Source organism: Thalassophryne amazonica, chromosome 12 (assembly GCF_902500255.1).
Source record: "Thalassophryne amazonica chromosome 12, fThaAma1.1, whole genome shotgun sequence".
Lineage (NCBI taxonomy): Eukaryota > Metazoa > Chordata > Actinopteri > Batrachoidiformes > Batrachoididae > Thalassophryne > Thalassophryne amazonica.
Genome location: NC_047114.1, coordinates 25336812 through 25355333, shown reverse-complemented (window position 1 = coordinate 25355333; position 18522 = coordinate 25336812). Strand labels below are relative to the sequence as shown.

The following is an 18522-nucleotide window of genomic DNA, read 5'->3' as shown; positions in this document are numbered from 1 at the left end:
TACCAGATCCGACAGTCGGGGACGGTGATCACCTGGGAATTCGGGACTTGGCGGCTCCAGTATTCACCAGGTTCTGGGGCGGCGGAAATCGTGTGGTTCCGGCTCTCCTCAGGACAGACGTCTTCTATCCTCGAGCCTGCCCACACGTCACCTTTGTGTATTGACTGTTGTGATATTCTGAGATTGTCTGTATGTTCGTTGTGCACATTCACAACATTAAATTGTTATATTTTGGCTCATCTATTGACCGTTCATTTGCGCCCCCTGCTGTGGGTCCGTGTCACTACACTTTCCCAACAGGATATCTTGGCCAGCGTCATGGACTCCGAGGGGCGTCACCCGGCTGTTGAACGACCAATGGGAGAGCAGGGAGCACAGGCGTCTGCAGGAGACGTGATTGGTGAGCTGCAGCACATTCTCACCGCCTTTACGGCTCGGTTGGATCAAATGACTGAGCAAAACATCCTCCTGAACCGCAGGGTGGAGGCTCTCTCCGCACAGATGGCAGCGAGCGCTCAGGGCGCTACTGCAGCTCGTCCTCCGACCCTGTGCAGGATATAAATGTTCCAGTGGTGGTTCAACAACCCCTCCCACCATCCCCTGAAGCATACATAAGCCCTCCTGAGCCGTATGGAGGTTGTGTGGAGACGTGCGCGGACTTTCTTATGCAGTGTTCGCTCGTCTTCGCACAACGTCCCGTCATGTACGCGTCAGATGCTAGTAAAATAGCTTATGTGATTGCTCTGCTTCGGGGTAAGGCACGCGCCTGGGCTACGGCGCTCTGGGAACAGAACTCACGGTTGTTATCAGCATACACTGGGTTTGTGGGGGACTTCAGAACAGTGTTTGATCACCCTAACAGAGGAGAGACCGCTTCAACAGTGCTGCTGTCAATGAGACAGGGACGCGACAGCGCAGCTGCTTATGCAGTCAACTTCCGCATCGCGGCTGTGAGGTCCGGCTGGAATAACATTGCGCTCCGCGCCGCCTTCATAAATGGACTGTCGTTGGTTCTGAAGGAGCAGCTGGTAGCTAAGGAGGAACCGCGGGATTTAGATGGGCTTATCGATCTCGTTATACGGTTAGACAATCGGTTGGAGGAACGCCATCGGGAGCGAGGCGAAGGCCGTGACCGGATACACACCGCCCCTCTCCCTTCCGGGTTCGAAAAGGGGCCGCCCTCCCCATGCTCCACAGCCGCAGCGCTTTGTGGGGCAACAGCTCCCCCTGCTGACGTTGTTAGGGAAACGCACAGGGCCAAAATGGGGAGGCTGATCCGTGGAGAGTGTTTTCTCTGCAGCTCAACTGAGCACACACAGAGAGACTGCCCCAAACGGCCAAAACGACAACACTCGCCCTTAGAGACTGGGCTAAGGGGGGGTCAAAACATTCAAGTAAGACACACACAAATTGCCACACGACTCCCAGTCACAATCCTGAGCGGGGATTTAACCCTTCAAGCCCGAGCACTGGTGGACACGGGGTCAGAAGGGAATCTGCTAGACAGCAGATGGGCAAGGGAGGTAGGGCTCCCTCTGGTGGCGCTTCCTTTGCCATTGCAGGTGCGGGCACTAGATGGCACCCTCCTCCCTTTACTCACACACAAGACACAACCAGTAACTCTGGTGGTGTCTGGAAACCATCGGGAGGAGATTGAGTTTTTTGTAACTCCTTCTACCTCCCGCGTGATTTTGGGCATCCCATGGATGTTGAAGCACAATCCCCGGATTGATTGGCCGTCTGGGGTGGTGGTTCAGTGGAGCGAAACCTGCCATCGGGGGTGTTTAGGATCCTCGGTTCCTCCCGGTTCACAGGCTAAGGAGGAGGTCAAAGTCCCTCCCAATCTGACGGCAGTGCCGGTTGAGTACCACGATCTTGCTGACGTCTTCAGCAAGGATCTGGCACTCACCCTTCCCCCGCACCGTCCGTCCGATTGTGCCATTGATTTGGTTCCAGGCGCTGAGTTCCCGTCCAGCAGGCTGTACAACCTCTCACGACCTGAGCGCGAATCAATGGAGACCTACATCCGGGACTCATTAGCTGCCGGGCTGATCCGGAACTCTACCTCCCCAATGGGGGCAGGTTTCTTTTTTGTGGGCAAGAAAGATGGCGGCCTCCGTCCATGCATTGATTACAGGGGGCTGAATGAGATTACGGTTCGCAACCGATACCCGTTGCCATTGTTAGATTCCGTGTTCACCCCCCTGCATGGAGCCAAAATCTTTACTAAGTTGGATCTTAGAAATGCGTATCACCTGGTTCGGATCCGGAAGGGAGACGAATGGAAGACGGCATTTAACACCCCGTTAGGTCACTTTGAGTACCTGGTCATGCCGTTCGGCCTCACCAACGCCCCCGCGACGTTCCAAACCTTGGTTAACGACGTCTTGCGGGACTTCCTGCACCAATTCATCTTCGTATATCTGGACGATATTCTCATCTTTTCTCCGGATCCTGAGACCCATGTCCAGCATGTACGTCAGGTCCTGCAGCGGTTGTTAGAGAACCGACTGTTTGTGAAGGGCGAGAAGTGCGAGTTTCACCGCACGTCTTGGTCCTTCCTGGGGTTTATAATCTCCTCTAACTCCGTCGCCCCTGATCCGGCCAAGGTTGCGGCGGTGAGAGATTGGCCCCAACCAACAAGCCGTAGGAAGCTGCAACAGTTCCTCGGTTTCGCTAATTTCTATAGGAGGTTCATTAAGGGCTACAGTCAGGTAGTTAGCCCCCTGACAGCCCTGACCTCTCCAAAAGTCCCCTTCACCTGGTCGGATTGTTGCGAAGCCGCGTTCAAGGAGTTGAAACGACGGTTCTCTACTGTGCCAGTTTTGGTGCAGCCCGACCCTAGCCGCCAGTTCATGGTTGAAGTGGACGCCTCTGACTCAGGGATAGGAGCCGTGCTGTCCCAGAGCGGAGAGACCGATAAGGTTCTTCACCCGTGTGCCTACTTTTCACGCAGGTTGACCCCGGCTGAACGGAACTATGACGTCGGCAATCGAGAACTCCTTGCGGTGAAAGAGGCTCTTGAGGAGTGGAGACACCTGTTGGAGGGAGCGTCTGTGCTGTTCACGGTTTTCACTGACCATCGGAACCTGGAGTATATCAGGACCGCCAAGTGGCTGAACCCCAGGCAAGCCCGCTGGTCACTGTTCTTCGGGCGTTTTGACTTCCGGATCACCTATCGCCCCGGGACCAAGAACCAGAGGTCGGATGCCTTGTCCCGGGTACACGAAGAGGAGGTCAAAACTGCACTGTCGGATCCACTGGAGCCCATCCTGCCTGAGTCCACTATCGTGGCCACCCTCACCTGGGACGTGGAGAAGACCCTCCGGGAGGCCCTGGCACGGAGCCCGGACCCAGGAACAGGTCCGAAGAACCGTCTGTACGTCCCACCAGAGGCCAGAGCTGCAGTCTTGGACTTCTGTCATGGTTCCAAGCTCTCCTGTCATCCAGGGGTGCGAAGGACTGTGGCAGTTGTCCGGCAGCGCTTCTGGTGGGCGTCTATGGAGGCAGACGTCCGGGAATATATCCAGGCCTGCACCACCTGTGCCAGGGGCAAGGCAGTACACACGAAGGCCCAAGGACTCCTCCAGCCGCTGCCGGTGCCTCATCGCCCCTGGTCCCACATCGGCCTGGATTTCGTCACGGTCCTCCCGCTGTCCCAGGGCAACACCACCATCTTCACGATAGTGGACTGTTTCTCCAAGGCGGCCCACTTCGTGGCTCTCCCGAAGCTCCCAACAGCCCAGGAGACAGCAGACCTCCTGGTCCACCACGTTGTCTGTCTGCATGGGATACCCTCCGACATCGTCTCAGATCGTGGTCCCCAGTTCTCCTCACACGTCTGGAGGAGCTTCTGCAGGGAACTGGGGGCCACCGTGAGCCTCTCGTCCGGGTACCATCCACAGACGAACGGACAGGCAGAGCGGGTCAACCAGGAACTGGAACAGACCCTCCGCTGCGTTACATCCGTGCACCCGACGGCCTGGAGTAACCATCTGGCCTGGATCGAGTATGCGCATAACAGCCAGGTGTCTTCGGCCACCGGCCTCTCCCCATTTGAGGTGTGTTTGGGGTATCAGCCCCCGTTGTTTCCCGTGGTGGAGGGAGAGGTCGGTGTGCCCTCGGTCCAGGCCCACCTGCGGAAGTGCCGTCGGGTGCGGCGCTCCGCCCGCTCTGCCTTGTTGAAGGCCCGGACGAGGGCGAAGACCCATGCAGACCGCCGGCGATCCCCGGCCCCTGCTTACCAGCCCGGGCAGGAGGTGTGGCTTTCCACGAAGGACATCCCCCTCCAGGTGGACTCCCCGAAACTTCTGGACAGGTACATTGGCCCCTTCAAGATCCTCAAAGTCCTCAGTCCTGCCGCAGTGAAGCTCCAACTCCCGGCTTCACTGCGGATCCATCCGGTTTTCCACGTGTCCCGTATCAAACCTCATCACACCTCACCCCTCTGTGCTCCCGGACCGGCGCCCCCTCCTGCTCGGATCATCGACCGGGGGCCGGCTTGGACGGTGCGCCGGCTCCTGGACGTCCGTCGGATGGGTCGGGGGTTCCAGTACTTGGTGGACTGGGAGGGGTATGGACCCGAAGAACGCTCCTGGGTGAAGAGGAGCTTCATCCTGGATTCGGCCCTCCTGGCCGACTTCTACCGTCGACACCCCAACAAGCCGGGTCGGGCGGCAGGAGGCGCCCGTTGAGGGGGGGGGGCCTGTTGTGTGTGGGCCACCAGAAGAGGAGGTACTGCTGGCCCACCACCAGTGGGCGCTCTGCCTGAAGTGCGGGCTTCAGGCACGAGAGGGCGCTGCCGCCATGGACACAGCCGGGGGTGACAGCTGTCGCTCATTACCTCTTGACAGCTGTCACCCATCTACTCAACATCATCTCACTCCATAAAGACCAGACATCATCTCCACCTCATTGCCGAGATATCATACTTCATTGGAGGTAATATCCTCAGCCTTTTGTAAATCTGTTTATTGTGAGTGTTTGCAGGAGAACCGGTCGTTTTTAAGGAGGCTGTGCAAGACGGCGCTCCTTTTCAGCTGAGACCGCTGCAACGCGCTGAGTGTGAGGTGGAGGTGGCATTCCCACCGTTATTGTTACTGGGTGTACACACACCCACACTTGACTGTCTTTGTTCTTCGCCAGCAGTACCAGATCCGACAGTCGGGGACGGTGATCACCTGGGAATTCGGGACTTGGCGGCTCCAGTATTCACCAGGTTCTGGGGCGGCGGAAATCGTGTGGTTCCGGCTCTCCTCAGGACAGACGTCTTCTATCCTCGAGCCTGCCCACACGTCACCTTTGTGTATTGACTGTTGTGATATTCTGAGATTGTCTGTATGTTCGTTGTGCACATTCACAACATTAAATTGTTATATTTTGGCTCATCTATTGACTGTTCATTTGCGCCCCCTGTTGTGGGTCTGTGTCACTACACTTTCCCAACAATATGTTTGGATTAATGGAAATAAACTGGAAATTAGCCTGTGACAGGGAGATTATATGTAGTTAAAAAAACAAACTTCTTGCAACATAATCTTGTTTAAGCCAATGATATTTCATGCAAATTGTATTGAATTTATACCTTGGGCTGGGGATTTCTACATCACATGCACAGATAATTTTTAGAATTTTGCACACTACAGCAGGACAATTTAAGTGACACCACTGCATCTGAGAACAAGGATTACAGTTTATATTTTAAATGGGACTTTTGGGGGTGGGGTGGGGGGATTATAGGGAATATATATAATATGAAATAAAAGAATCAAAGTTCTACTTGCATATTTTTAAAATTTGTATTACAAATGTTTACATCCATGTTTACTTCTGACAAAATAAAATGTTTATATTTACGGTGGTATATGATTGCATAAATTACTCAAAATTTCCAGTTAATTCCCATTTATTTCTTCAAATTTCCATGACTTCCCCTATAATCTTTTCCCATTTAAAGTTTCCTAGTTAGAATGTTGCAAATTGTTTTAAAAAACTGTCAACATTTTCCAAATTCATGGTTTTAACTTCCCACAGAAAGTTTCTGGAAATTTACTGGAAATTTCTGCCCCTTTGCAACCCTGATATTTCTAATAAAAACAACAAGGGAATCCCAATATGTTTATGATAAAACATGTTTCTTTTGCCAGCAAGAATACAATATGCTTCCAAACAATAAATTATTTGTATTTGAAATGAAAACATTAGCAATCTTCTCAACCATAAGAAGACATTTAAAAAAGGAAAAAGATGACATGCCCTGTGTGATGCTACACACAGCTCAGTGGAACCACTTCGTGTTTGCACATGGGTCATTCTGGAAGCGTGCAGTGACTTTGTGCATGATGAAATGTGAGACCTTTTTTTTTTTATTTTTTTGTATGTTGCTGTGTGGATGCTGCAGAAAGTGGATGAAATAAAGTGTCTACTGCACATACAGCAATGCATACAGCGTGCGCAATGATACTTTAGACATGTATTGTGAATGCCTTCAACACTGTGCCTCCTTATCTGTAATCAAATCCATTACAGCACCATAAGAACTGTTAACGCCGTGCTGAATTATGTGTCTTTATTTGCAACAGCATCACACGGCCATCATCTGGATGTGCGAGAGAAAGAATTTCCCTCTTTGGCAAATTATGAGACAGGACGACAGACAAGGGCATTTATTCATGTGCAAATCAGAATATCAGCAACGAGTGAGAACGCTGGCTCGTGGCTCCATCTCTGCGGGAGGACGCTTCAGCCCATATGTGTCTGTTTGCTGTGTGAGTCCTTATGGCTGTCACTGAAAAGGGGCTAACAGCTACAAGCGCATCACGACTGAGCCCTGAGCTATGTGTGTTGCGTTTTTGATCTCTGCCAAGATCATACTATAATTTTAGAAATGTTTGCTTGTGTGTGTGTGTTTGTTTGTTGCACTCCTCCTCTGAGGTGCTTGGGGCCACTTTCACCAAATGTACTGTGTGTAAGTATGTTGACCCTAGACTTAACCTTAAGGGGTTTGTTTTTGGCAATGGTCAAGGTCACTGGAATCGAAGTTCAATATGTTGCTTCATCTATTTATTGCCCTACTCTTCCCAGGTCCTTTGGATGAATTCCACCAAACTTTTCCCAATCAATTAAATGGGAAAAGTGTGTCAAATGTTTGAGTGGTAGTGTATATTAGTGGGTTCTGGAATTGCCCAGCCAACAGCTAATTTATAAAAGGTCAATCATGTGGGTCAAGGCCATTGGAGTCAAAGGTCAAAAGAGAGGTTTTTCACTCAGATTTGACACACATATGGAGACCAGTACTGGACCTGACCAGGGCAGGTAACATTTGCCAAAGGTCAGTCATTGGGATAAATGTACACTCAACAAAAATATAAACGCAACACTTTTGGTTTTGCTCCCATTTTGTATGAGATGAACTCAAAGATCTAAAACTTATTCCACATACACAATATCACCATTTCCCTCAAATATTGGTCACAAACCAGTCTAAATCTGTGATAGTGAGCACTTCTCCTTTGCTGAGATAATCCATCCCACCTCACAGGTGTGCCATACCAAGATGCTGATTAGACACCATGATTAGTGCACAGGTGTGCCTTAGACTGTCCACAATAAAAGGCCACTCTGAAAGGTGCAGTTTTGTTTTACTGGGGGGGGGGGATATCAGTCAGTATCTGGTGTGACCACCATTTGCCTCATGCAGTGCAACACATCTCCTTCGCATAGAGTTGATCAAGTTGTCAATTGAAGCCTGTGGAATGTTGGTCCACTCCTCTTCAATGGCTGTGCGAAGTTGCGACGACGAACTGGAGTCAGGTCAAGACCCCGATGAGGACGACGAGCATGCAGATGAGCTTCCCTGAGACGGTTTCTGACAGTTTGTGCAGAAATTCTTTGGTTATGCAAACCGACTGTTTCAGCAGCTGTCCGAGTGGCTGGTCTCAGACGATCTTGGAGGTGAACATGCTGGATGTGGAGGTCCTGGGCTGGTGTGGTTACACGTGGTCTGCGGTTGTGAGGCTGGTTGGATGTACTTCCAAATTCTCTGATACGCCTTTGGAGACGGCTTATGGTAGAGAAATGAACATTCAATACATGAGCAACAGCTCTGGTTGACATTCCTGCTGTCAGCATGCCAATTGCACGCTCCCTCAAATCTTGCGACATCTGTGGCATTGTGCTGTGTGATAAAACTGCACCTTTCAGAGTGGCCTTTTATTGTGGGCAGCCTAAGGCACACCTGTGCACTAATCATGGTGTCTAATCAGCATCTTGATATGGCACACCTGTGAGGTGGGATGGATTATCTCAGCAAAGGAGAAGTGCTCACTATCACAGGTTTAGACTGGTTTGTGAACAATATTTGAGGGAAATGGTGATATTGTGTATGTGGAGAAAGTTTTAGGTCTTTGAGTTCATCTCATACAAAATGGGAGCAAAACCAAAAGTGTTGCGTTTATATTTTTGTTGAGTATAATTGGTTTTTCATTCCAATTTGCTTCAAATTCGACACACATATGGGGTGAGTTCTGGAATTGCCCAGATGACATCAAATTAATCACTTTGGCCAAAATCAAATGGGTCAAAGGACAAAACTAATGTTATTCGTTCTGATTTGCACCAAATGTGACACACAAACGGAGGTGTGTTTTGTAATTGCCCTGGGGAGGTCAAATTTGACGTCAATCATTAGGGTCAAGGTCATGTCTGCCTGTCTGTTGGTTTTCTCCTCCCAGGCCCCTTTTGCTGATTTCTACCAAATGTGGTATGTCAGTGAAGCTTTACCCCAAAACCATTAGTCCATGAGCCAGTCATCAGTTTTGACCTAATCGATACCAAGTAAGGTGATGAAATGACACTTAGAATCCAGCCTCAGTGGCCTACAAAAAAAATGTATGATAGCTATCCCAGGGTGGTAGCTATAGCCAGCTAAGAGTGAATGAAGAATTACACAGAGGTCAAAATATAAAAATGCTCCACTCATATTAAAAACTACACATTATTTGTCTGATCATAATGATTCCAAAAAGGTATAGTTTGGACTATCTGTGACTGGATGTTCTAGGGTAAAAACAACACAATCAACTATACCTTTTTGGAATCATTATGATCAGACAAATTATGTGGTGTTTTTAACATGAGTGGAACATTTTTAAATTTTGGCCTCTGTGTAATTCCTCATTGACCCCAAGCTGGCTACAGCTACCACTCCGGGATGGTTATCACACATTTTTGTGTAGGCCATGGTACACTGAGGTCATTTCGTCTCCATAAGTAGTACCAAAAACCTGCTTGGCCCATGGACTATGCCTTTAAAGAATCATTTTGCCAAAGGTCAACGTCAAACAATTTGATTTTCAACCCAGTTTGGCACAAATGTGGTGTGGTGGACTTAGTGGATTCCAGACTCATATCATTATAAACGTAAGATCATGAGGATCAAATGTCAGATTGGTGTAGTTGTTAATGTCTTCATGCACAAGGATACTATTACCTTGTTCCTTTTGAATTCAAAGAAACAAAAAGCCTAAATTAAGCACCAACAGTTCAATCTTCAGCAGGTTCTAAGAAACGTGTTTGTGTTGAAGCCATCAGGATGAGTTGTGTTGATGAGGGTTAATATAGTCTGCCGTGCAGCTATATTAATCAACTTTGGGGATGATTATGAAGTGGTGGCTGGGCCAACGAAGCTAAACGCTCATTCTGTGCACGAGGCTTCGTTCACACGTTCTCTCCAAGCAACCTTCCACAACCGACACTGGCGGCAAAATGTTGATGCTCGTTTGTGCTTCATTCCAGTGGGACATGGGAGGGAGGGAGCAGGAGAGGGGGGAGCAAATGGAGCACTGAAGTAAAGAAAAACCAAAAACAATCCAGCATTTATATATTTATTTATTTATTCTGGTAACAGATGTTTTTTTTTTAAAACCATGCATGTCAAACGCAGACGTGAAGAGAGGAGGAGGAGGAAGGATGCTGAGGAAACAGTAGGAGGAGGATACATAGAAGACTCAACTTACTTCTGCGCTCTGCAGTGATAGAGCAAAACAAAGACAGAACACAATACAGAGTTTTAACCGCACAACATTCACGAAACGAGTGAAACCATTACACTTGTCACCGTAAGCACAGGGTAAAAGGGGCTGGGGCAGAGGGGGGTGGGAGGGGGACAGGGAGGACCGTTACACTCTGTCGTATTTTCTGTGTGTGTGTGTGAGAGCGAGAGAGAGAGGGCATTAAAAAAAAACACACACGAACTACAGTGCCCTCCAAAAGTATTGGAACACTTGGTATTTCACACATTTTAATTTGTTTATGCCATTTCAAATACAAAATGTCAAAAATGATCTTCCTTAAACTCAAACTGAAAGCAAATCTGTACAACTTGACATAAATTAATTAAAAATATAAAAGGCAAGATGATGGGTTGGATAAGTAATGGAACGCTTTGGTCTAAAACCTGCAAAATAATCAGTTTTATTGCCAGTTTTCTTCAGACAAGTCTTTCACTAAAACATCAAATCTAGGCTTGCCTCTCAGATGTACCTTCTGGCAAATTGTAGCTGAACTTTCAGGTCTTCTTTTTAAGAAAATCCTCCTCTCTACCACTTCATCATGGAGCTGTATAACTGGAGATACAAAATGCAAAACATGCACTATGCACAATTTCTCCAATCACAGCCAGAGAAGCCTATAACGTCTTCTGGGTTGTCTGGGTGTCTTGGTGGCTTTCCTCACTCTTCTCCTTCTTGCATAATCACTCAGTTTTTGAGAACTGTCTACTCCACACAGATTTACCATCGATGTATTTCTTCATAATTGATGTAAATAAAGTCCAAGACATATTCAGTAACTTGGAAATGTTCATGTATCCATCCCCTGACTTGTCTGAAGAAAACTGCCAATTAAACTGATTATTTACAGGTATTATACCAAAGATTTCCATTACTTATGCAGCCCATCATCTTGGCTTTTATATTTTTAATTAATTTATATCAAGTTCTAGAGAATTGCATTCACTTTGAGTTTAAGGTAGACAATTTTATATTTTTTTTTTGTATTTTTTATATTTGAATAAATTGAGGCATAAGAAAATTTAAATTTCTGAGTGACTATGCTAAAAGGTGTGAGTGAGAGAACCCACCAAGACACTCAGACAACTCTGGAATTACAGCTTTCAGTGGATATGATTGGAGAACATGCAGACAGTGCAGCTTGTTTTTGTTGCATATCCAATTATATAGATTAATAGCACAGAAAAGTCTATTTGTAAAACTAAGTAAAATTTCAAATACAGTTTCTCAGAAGGCACATAAAAGACTCAAGCATGGATTTCATGTGTTTTCTTGGATGGCACAACCGGCAAAGGCTTCACTGTCACCATTTTCTCCAAGTGCAACCACAGAAGTCTATAACCCTTTCAGAGCTCTCTTGGTGCCTTGATGGCTTCCCTCACTCATCTCCTTCTCACAGGTTGAGTCAGTTTTTGGAAACTACCTAATCCAGAGAGATTTACCATACAGTATCATACTGTTCCTATTTTAATAATTAATGTAAATAAAACTGAATCGTCTGACAATATTCATCATATTTAGTTTGTGCTGTTATTTATGGCCTCTGCAAATGAACTGTGTATTAAAATGGCTGTAATTCCTAAATACGAGGTCTGTCCATAAAGTATAGGTCCTTTTTATTTTTTCAAAAACTATATGGATTTCATTCATATGCTTTTACGTCAGACATGCTTGAACCCTTGTGCGCATGCGTGAGTTTTTCCACGCCTGTTGGTGACGTCATTCGCCTGTGAGCACTCCTTGTGGGAGGAGTCGTCCAGCCCCTCGTCGGAATTCCTTTGTCTGAGAAGTTGCTGAGAGACTGGCGCTTTGTTTGATCAAAATTTTTTCTAAACCTGTGAGACACATCGAAGTGGACATGGTTTGAAAAATTAAGCTGGTTTTCAGTGAAAATTTTAACGGCTGATGAGAGATTTTGAGGTGACACTGTCGCTTTAAGGACTTCCCACGGTGCGAGACGTCGTGCAGCGCTCTCAGGCGCCATCATCAGCCTGTTTCAAGCTGAAAACCTCCACATTTCAGGCTCTATTGATCCAGGACGTCATGAGAGAACAGAGACGTTTCAGAAGAAGTCGGTTTCAGCATTTTATCCGGATATTCCACTGTTAAAGGAGATTTTTTTAATGAAAGACGTGCGGACGGGTCCGTGCGTCGGGACGCAGCCGGTGCGGTGCGGCGGCACAGGAAAAACACCTCCGTGTTGATAACCATTTGTTAAAATCCAGGCGGCTTTTGATGGCTTTCAGTGGAGTGAGTATATGAGAAATTGTTTAACAGCTGGACATGTTCCAACTTGTCCTTAAGGCTTCCAACAGAGGTGTTTTTCCTGTGGCGGAGCGTAGCGGCGGCTGCGAGCCGACGCTGCAATCCGCCCGCACATCTTTCATTAAAAAAATGTCCTTTAACAGTGGAATATCCGGATAAAATGCTGAAACCGACTTCTTCTGAAACTTCTCTGTTCTCTCACGACGTCCTGGATCAATAGAGCCTGAAATGTGGAGGTTTTCAGCTTGAAACAGGCTGATGATGGCGCCTGAGAGCGCTGCACGACGTCTCGCACCGTGGGAAGTCCTTAAAGCGACAGTATCACCTCAAAATCTCTCATCAGACGTTAAAATTTTCACCGAAAACCAGCTTAATTTTTCGAACCGTGTCAACTTCGATGTGTCTCACAGGTTTAGAAAAAATTTTGATCAAACAAAGCGCCAGTCTCTCAGCAACTTCTCAGACAAAGGAATTCCGACGAGGGGCTGGACGACTCCTCCCACAAGGAGTGCTCACAGGCGAATGACGTCACCGACAGGCGTGGAAAAACTCACGCATGCGCACGAGGGTTCAAGCATGTCTGACGTTAAAACATATGAATGAAATCCATATAGTTTTTGAAAAAAAATTAAAAGGACCTATACTTTATTGACAGACCTCGTAGTTCATTTTTGTTAAACCACTTGAATTAAAGTTGAAAGTCGACACTACATGAATATTTTGATTGTTCCATTGTAGTGGTGTAGATTAACACTTCTACAACCCCAATTCCAATGAAGTTTGGACGTTGTGTAAAATGTAAATAAAAACAGAATACAATAATTTGCAAATCATCTTCAACCTATATTCAGGAGAATACACCACAAAGACAGGATATTTAATGTTCAAACTGATGAACGTTTTTGTTTTTGTGCAAATATTTGCTCATTTTGAAATGAATGCCTGCAACACGTTTCAAAAAAGCTGGGACAGTGGTATATTTACCACTGTGTTACATCACCTTTTGTTCTAAAAACACTCAATAAGTGTTTGGGACCTGAGGACGCTAACTGTGAGTGTCATGACTGGGTATGAAAGGAGCATCCGTATCACTGGGTGAAAAGAGTCCAACAGTTTAAGAACAATGTTTCTCAACATTCAATTGCAAGGAATTTAGGGATTCCATCATCTACAGTCCATAATATGATCTGAAGATTCAGAGAATCTGGAGAACTCTCTACACATAAGCAGCAAGGCCGAAAACCAACACTGAATGCCCGTGACCTTCAATCCCTCAGGTGGCACTGCATTAAAAATCGACATCATTGTGTAAAGTATCTTACCACGTGGGCTCAGGAACACTTCAGAAAACCATTGTCAGTTAACACAGTTCGTCGCTACATCTACAAGTACAAGTTAAAACTCTACCATGCAAAGTGAAAGCCATACATCAACAACATCCAGAAACGCTGCCGCCTTCTCTGGGCCAGAGTTCATTTGAAATGGACAGACACAAAGTGGAAAAGTGTGCTGTGGTCTGATGAGTACATATTTCAAATTGTTTTTGGAAATCATGGACGCCGTGTCCTCTGGACAAAAGAAGAAAAAGACCATCCAGATTGTTACCAGCGCAACGTTTAAAAGCCAGCATCTGTGATGGTATGGGAGTGTGTTAGTGCCCATGGCATGGGCAACTTACACATCTGTGATGTGACCATCAGTGCTGAAAGGTCCATCCAGGTTTTGGAGCAACACATGCTGCCATCCAAGCAATGTCTTTTTCAGGGATGTCCCTGCTTATTTCATGAAGACAATGCCAAGCCACATTCTGCACGTGTTACCACAGTGTGGCTTCGTCGTAAAAGAGTGCGGGCACTAGACTGGCCTGCCTGCAGTCCAGACCTGTTGCCCATTGAAAATGTGTGGCACATTATAAAGCTCAAAATACGACAACGGAGACCCCGGACTGTTGAACAACTGAAGTCGTACATCAAGCAAGAATGGGAAAGAATTCCACCGACAAAGCTTCAACAATTAGTGTCCTCAGTTCCCAAACGCTTATTGAGTGTTGTTAGAACGAAGGGTGATGTAACACAGTGGTAAACATACCACCGTCCCAGCTTTTTTTAAACATGTTGCAGGCATCCATTTCAAAATGAGCAAATATTTGCACAAAAACAATAAAGTTTATCAGTTTGAACATTAATTATCTTGTCTTTGTGGTGTATTCAATTGAATATAGGTTGAAGAGGATTTGCAAATCATTGTATTTTGTATTTTTGTATTTTATTTACATTTTACACAATGTCCCAACTTCATTGGAATTTGGGTTGTATTTGTTTGTTATTAACGAGGATCAGTCACATTTCAGTCAAATGTATAATGTCATTTGGGAGGACAGAAGTGGGGTGAGACTTACTGGTGGATGGCTTGGAGAAACTTGCGCTGGTGTTTCCGTACTTTCGCGTGATCTATCTTCTTCACCAGCTTGGTGTGTTTGTAGATGAGCCATGTTTCCCTGAGTACATTGGCAGCTGTGTTCTTTACCTGTGAAATGAAGTTGAAAAAGATGCACGTAACTTACATAGCAACTACTTTGAAAAGATGTACAAATCACAAATCTGTCACTGATAATGGCTTAAACCGCGCCGACACAAACTTATGTTCTTTTGGAGCTCACACACAGCTGTGCACACAGAAGCTCCAGAATGTGAGGGTGTTCATCATGAGGCAGTGCAAATCCAGTTTTTGAATCCCAGACGTCAAATGTTTATAACTGTGACAAACTGTTGTGTAAAGAAAATGGTGCTCACGACTCCAATCTGTAGGGGTGTAACGATACACAAAAATCACGGTCCGGTATGTATCTCAGTTCTGAGGTCACAGTTTGGTTCATTATTGGTACAGTATGGGAACAAAATGCAAAACCTAAATTTGCTTGTTGTTTAAACCACCAATTTATTGTAACATTATACAAAGAGGAAAATAAAATAATTGCAAAGTGCTGCCTGGTAATAAGTTAAATAAAATGTTCTCAAATAAATGACAATTGTATGAAATATTATAAAAAATACATTCCTAGTAAATAGCTTTGCACAAACCCTTTCCACAAGTAATGAGCAGCACAACGGTTCCAGCATGAAGCCCTGTTCAATTTTATTCAGCCTTCATATTTTTTGCAAGAAAAATTAATTTGTCCAAAACTGTCATACTCTATAAGGGATTTTTTAAGCAAATTAATATTAAAGAATCTCTTTACTTTTGTTCAATTTATTTTATTTTCTATCTCTTTCTATTAACTGTTAGTTTAATGTTCATTAATATATCTTTTTTTACAATGAAATTTTATTTGGATTTAAACATGAACAAGAACAAACAGAAATGTCAACAACACTGAGCAGACAATGTAGGAAGTCAATATATCTTTTTAAATAAAGTTTTGAAAAAAAAAACATTGTGGGAGAGGCAAAAAAGTGAGTAAAACCACCTTAAAATATTTAGAACTACAAATACACTTGATTTTTGGTTTGTTTATTTATTTTGCCATTAAAATTGGCCATCACTTGTTAAAATAAAGTGACCTCTTAAGGCCAGGGCTTCTCAAAGTCTGGGGACTATTTAATCACAATGCAGCAAACAAGGTCAATAGGCTGACCGAGTCCGAGTGAGAACTGTAGATATCCCTCCGCTCAGCGCTTTACAGGCTGCTGTAGACTGCGGAGGAGGGGGAGACCCGCTGCCGCTTGGTGACAAGAGACTTTCACTTTCAGTCGCCAAACATCAGAAAAGTCTCCGGGGTAACTCCAGGAAAAGTAGTTAGATTTGTCGCTAGTCGCTTTTGAGAAAATAAGTCGTCTTGAGGGTTTGGAAAGTTGCCAGATTTAGCAAGAAAGTCGCTAAGTTGGCAACACTAAATGTAAACACACACAATGCAAACTCATCCGCGAACCACCCTGTACTGAACCGAACATCCCGTACCGAAATGGTTCAGTACAAATACATGTACCGTTACACCCTTACCAATCTGACGTGTCATGTGAAGACGTAATGCACCAGGTTTATATTATGCAGTGAGCACCAAAATAACATGAGCACACCAGTAGAAAAAATTCACACAACCGTGGCACCTGTGGAACATCTTATTAGGGTTTTCTCCATGATTTTTTAATGAACAGATATAAATAAAGGTGAGTGCAAAGCATGAGGCATTTGATAATATGATATACAAAAATGACATAATTCTGACATCACTGTGGAGACGAGAAAATAAGATTCTAAACAAGAGGAATCCATTATATGGTGATTTCATTCAGTAAAAATGTGTTTTTCTCAGCAATGTCAGCTCCATGCACTGATCTGCATCAGGGTGTTTCTGAACGTGAGAAAAGTGTGTTGTAGGAACAAGCAGAGCCTAGCCGGGGGCACCTGCTAGGGAGGTCTGGTGACATGCAATCACAGGAAAATTTGAAATACTGAAGCAAATTTGGGGCCTTCTTGTGCAATCTTGGCATGAAATCTATTAAATATATAAGTAAATACATTTTTTTACATGGCTGATTAGTTCCTGTTCAGCCCAGTCTCATGGTTTTTTGTGCCCGTCAAGAAAAGTGCCCCATTTTCGTGATGTGTTTTTTTTTTGTTTGTTTGTTTGTTTTATAATCCTCCCCCTTGTCCTAACTCTAACCATAACATAAGTGTCTCCCTTCCCTGAACCCAAACCATAACCCCCGTCACCTCACATTTCATGCCCCATCACGAAAAGTGCCCCATTTTCATGACTGTATCACAAACCCATAGATTAATTTACTTTTCATAATGCCATCATGAACTGCTGTGAGACTGGGTTGTTCCTTTTAGTGCAACAATGCAATAATCACAATAGTATCACTCAGTGTATGTGCATATATATATATATATATATATATATATATATATATATATATATATATATATATATATATATATATATATATATATATATATATATATATATATATATATAGCAGGGGTGGTGGCCAAGTGGTTAATGCGCTTGGTTTCAGTTCAGAAGGTTCCGGGTTCAAATCCCACCCCTGCCACATTTCTCCATGTAATGTGGAGTTGCGTCAGGAAGGGCATCCGGCGTAAAACCTGTGCCAATTCAACATGCAGATCCACCTTGGATTTGCTGTGGCGACCCCAAGTGCAAACAAGGGAGCAGCCGAAGGGACTTTACTTTTATATATATATATATATATATATATATATATATATATATATATATATATATATATATATATATATATACACCAGAAATTTACTCGTCAACTTCTAGTTTATGTTGCCAAAAAGGTGAGTTGACAGTTCTCTAGATAACGTGAATATATGCATGCACACTGTGTGAGCAAAACATAAATACATAAGTAAATTGAATTAAATAACAACAAATAAATAGATAAATATATTTAGAGGGGGTCAAGTAGCAGTTACAGGACACAGACAAGCCCTGTTCTGGATTGTAGGGAGAACCCTGGTTATGGTGATGTTTCAACATTATAACATTATAACATTGGCGTCACGGTGGATTAGTGGTTAGCAGTGGTGCCTCACAGCAAGAAGGTCGTGGGATCACTTCCCGGCCTTCCTGTGTGGAATTTGCATGTTTTCCCCGTGTCTGTGTGGGTTTACTCCGGGCACTCCGGTTTCCTTCCACAGTCAAAAATATTCTTATTTAGGGTCTGCTCCTTTCTCTTCCCCTGACGAAGGCAGTGTTTCCACATCTGGAGTTGGTCCCCAGGAGCTGGACTGCGGCTGCCCACTGCCCCTAGTAGTTGGATATTGTGTCTAAATGTAATTAAGATGGTTAAATGCAGAGGACAAATTTCGTTGTACGTATGTACATGCAATGAAAATAAAGGTTCTATTCTATTCCATTCCGTTCCATTAACGTATTCATAAAATTCAAGGATTTATCAAACTATGGCAAAGGTCGTGACAGGGAATAAATAAATAAATACAAATTGCTGCACATGGTGAAAATTGAGCCACGGTTCATACAAGACTTGGCCCGGTGTTGCAGACCAAACAGTCCGCCACTAAAAATTGGTCCGCCCTGCCTCCACTGCACATGCGTCATTTTGGAACTCAGCCGCTCACCTGAGACAGTCTCTTCACCCAAAGCGATCAAATGGATTAATGGGATTATTAACCATCTGATGACAAGATGCCT

At 44.9% G+C, this 18522-nt stretch overlaps 1 protein-coding gene across 2 annotated transcripts in view; it reads right to left on the bottom strand.

Annotated features, from left to right (window-relative positions):
* LOC117521603 (small conductance calcium-activated potassium channel protein 2-like) overlaps nucleotides 1-18522 on the bottom strand; it is a 266087-nt gene that overhangs the window by 19354 nt on the left and 228211 nt on the right. Inside the window, exons 7-8 of one of the 2 annotated variants that reach the window (XM_034182932.1) lie at nucleotides 14734-14861; nucleotides 10017-10025 (exon numbers count right to left, since the gene is read on the bottom strand). In XM_034182932.1, the coding sequence (XP_034038823.1) occupies nucleotides 10017-10025; nucleotides 14734-14861 (137 nt within the window). The remainder of the gene's footprint in view (nucleotides 1-10016; nucleotides 10026-14733; nucleotides 14862-18522) is intronic. The other variant, XM_034182931.1, reaches the window with a different exon arrangement.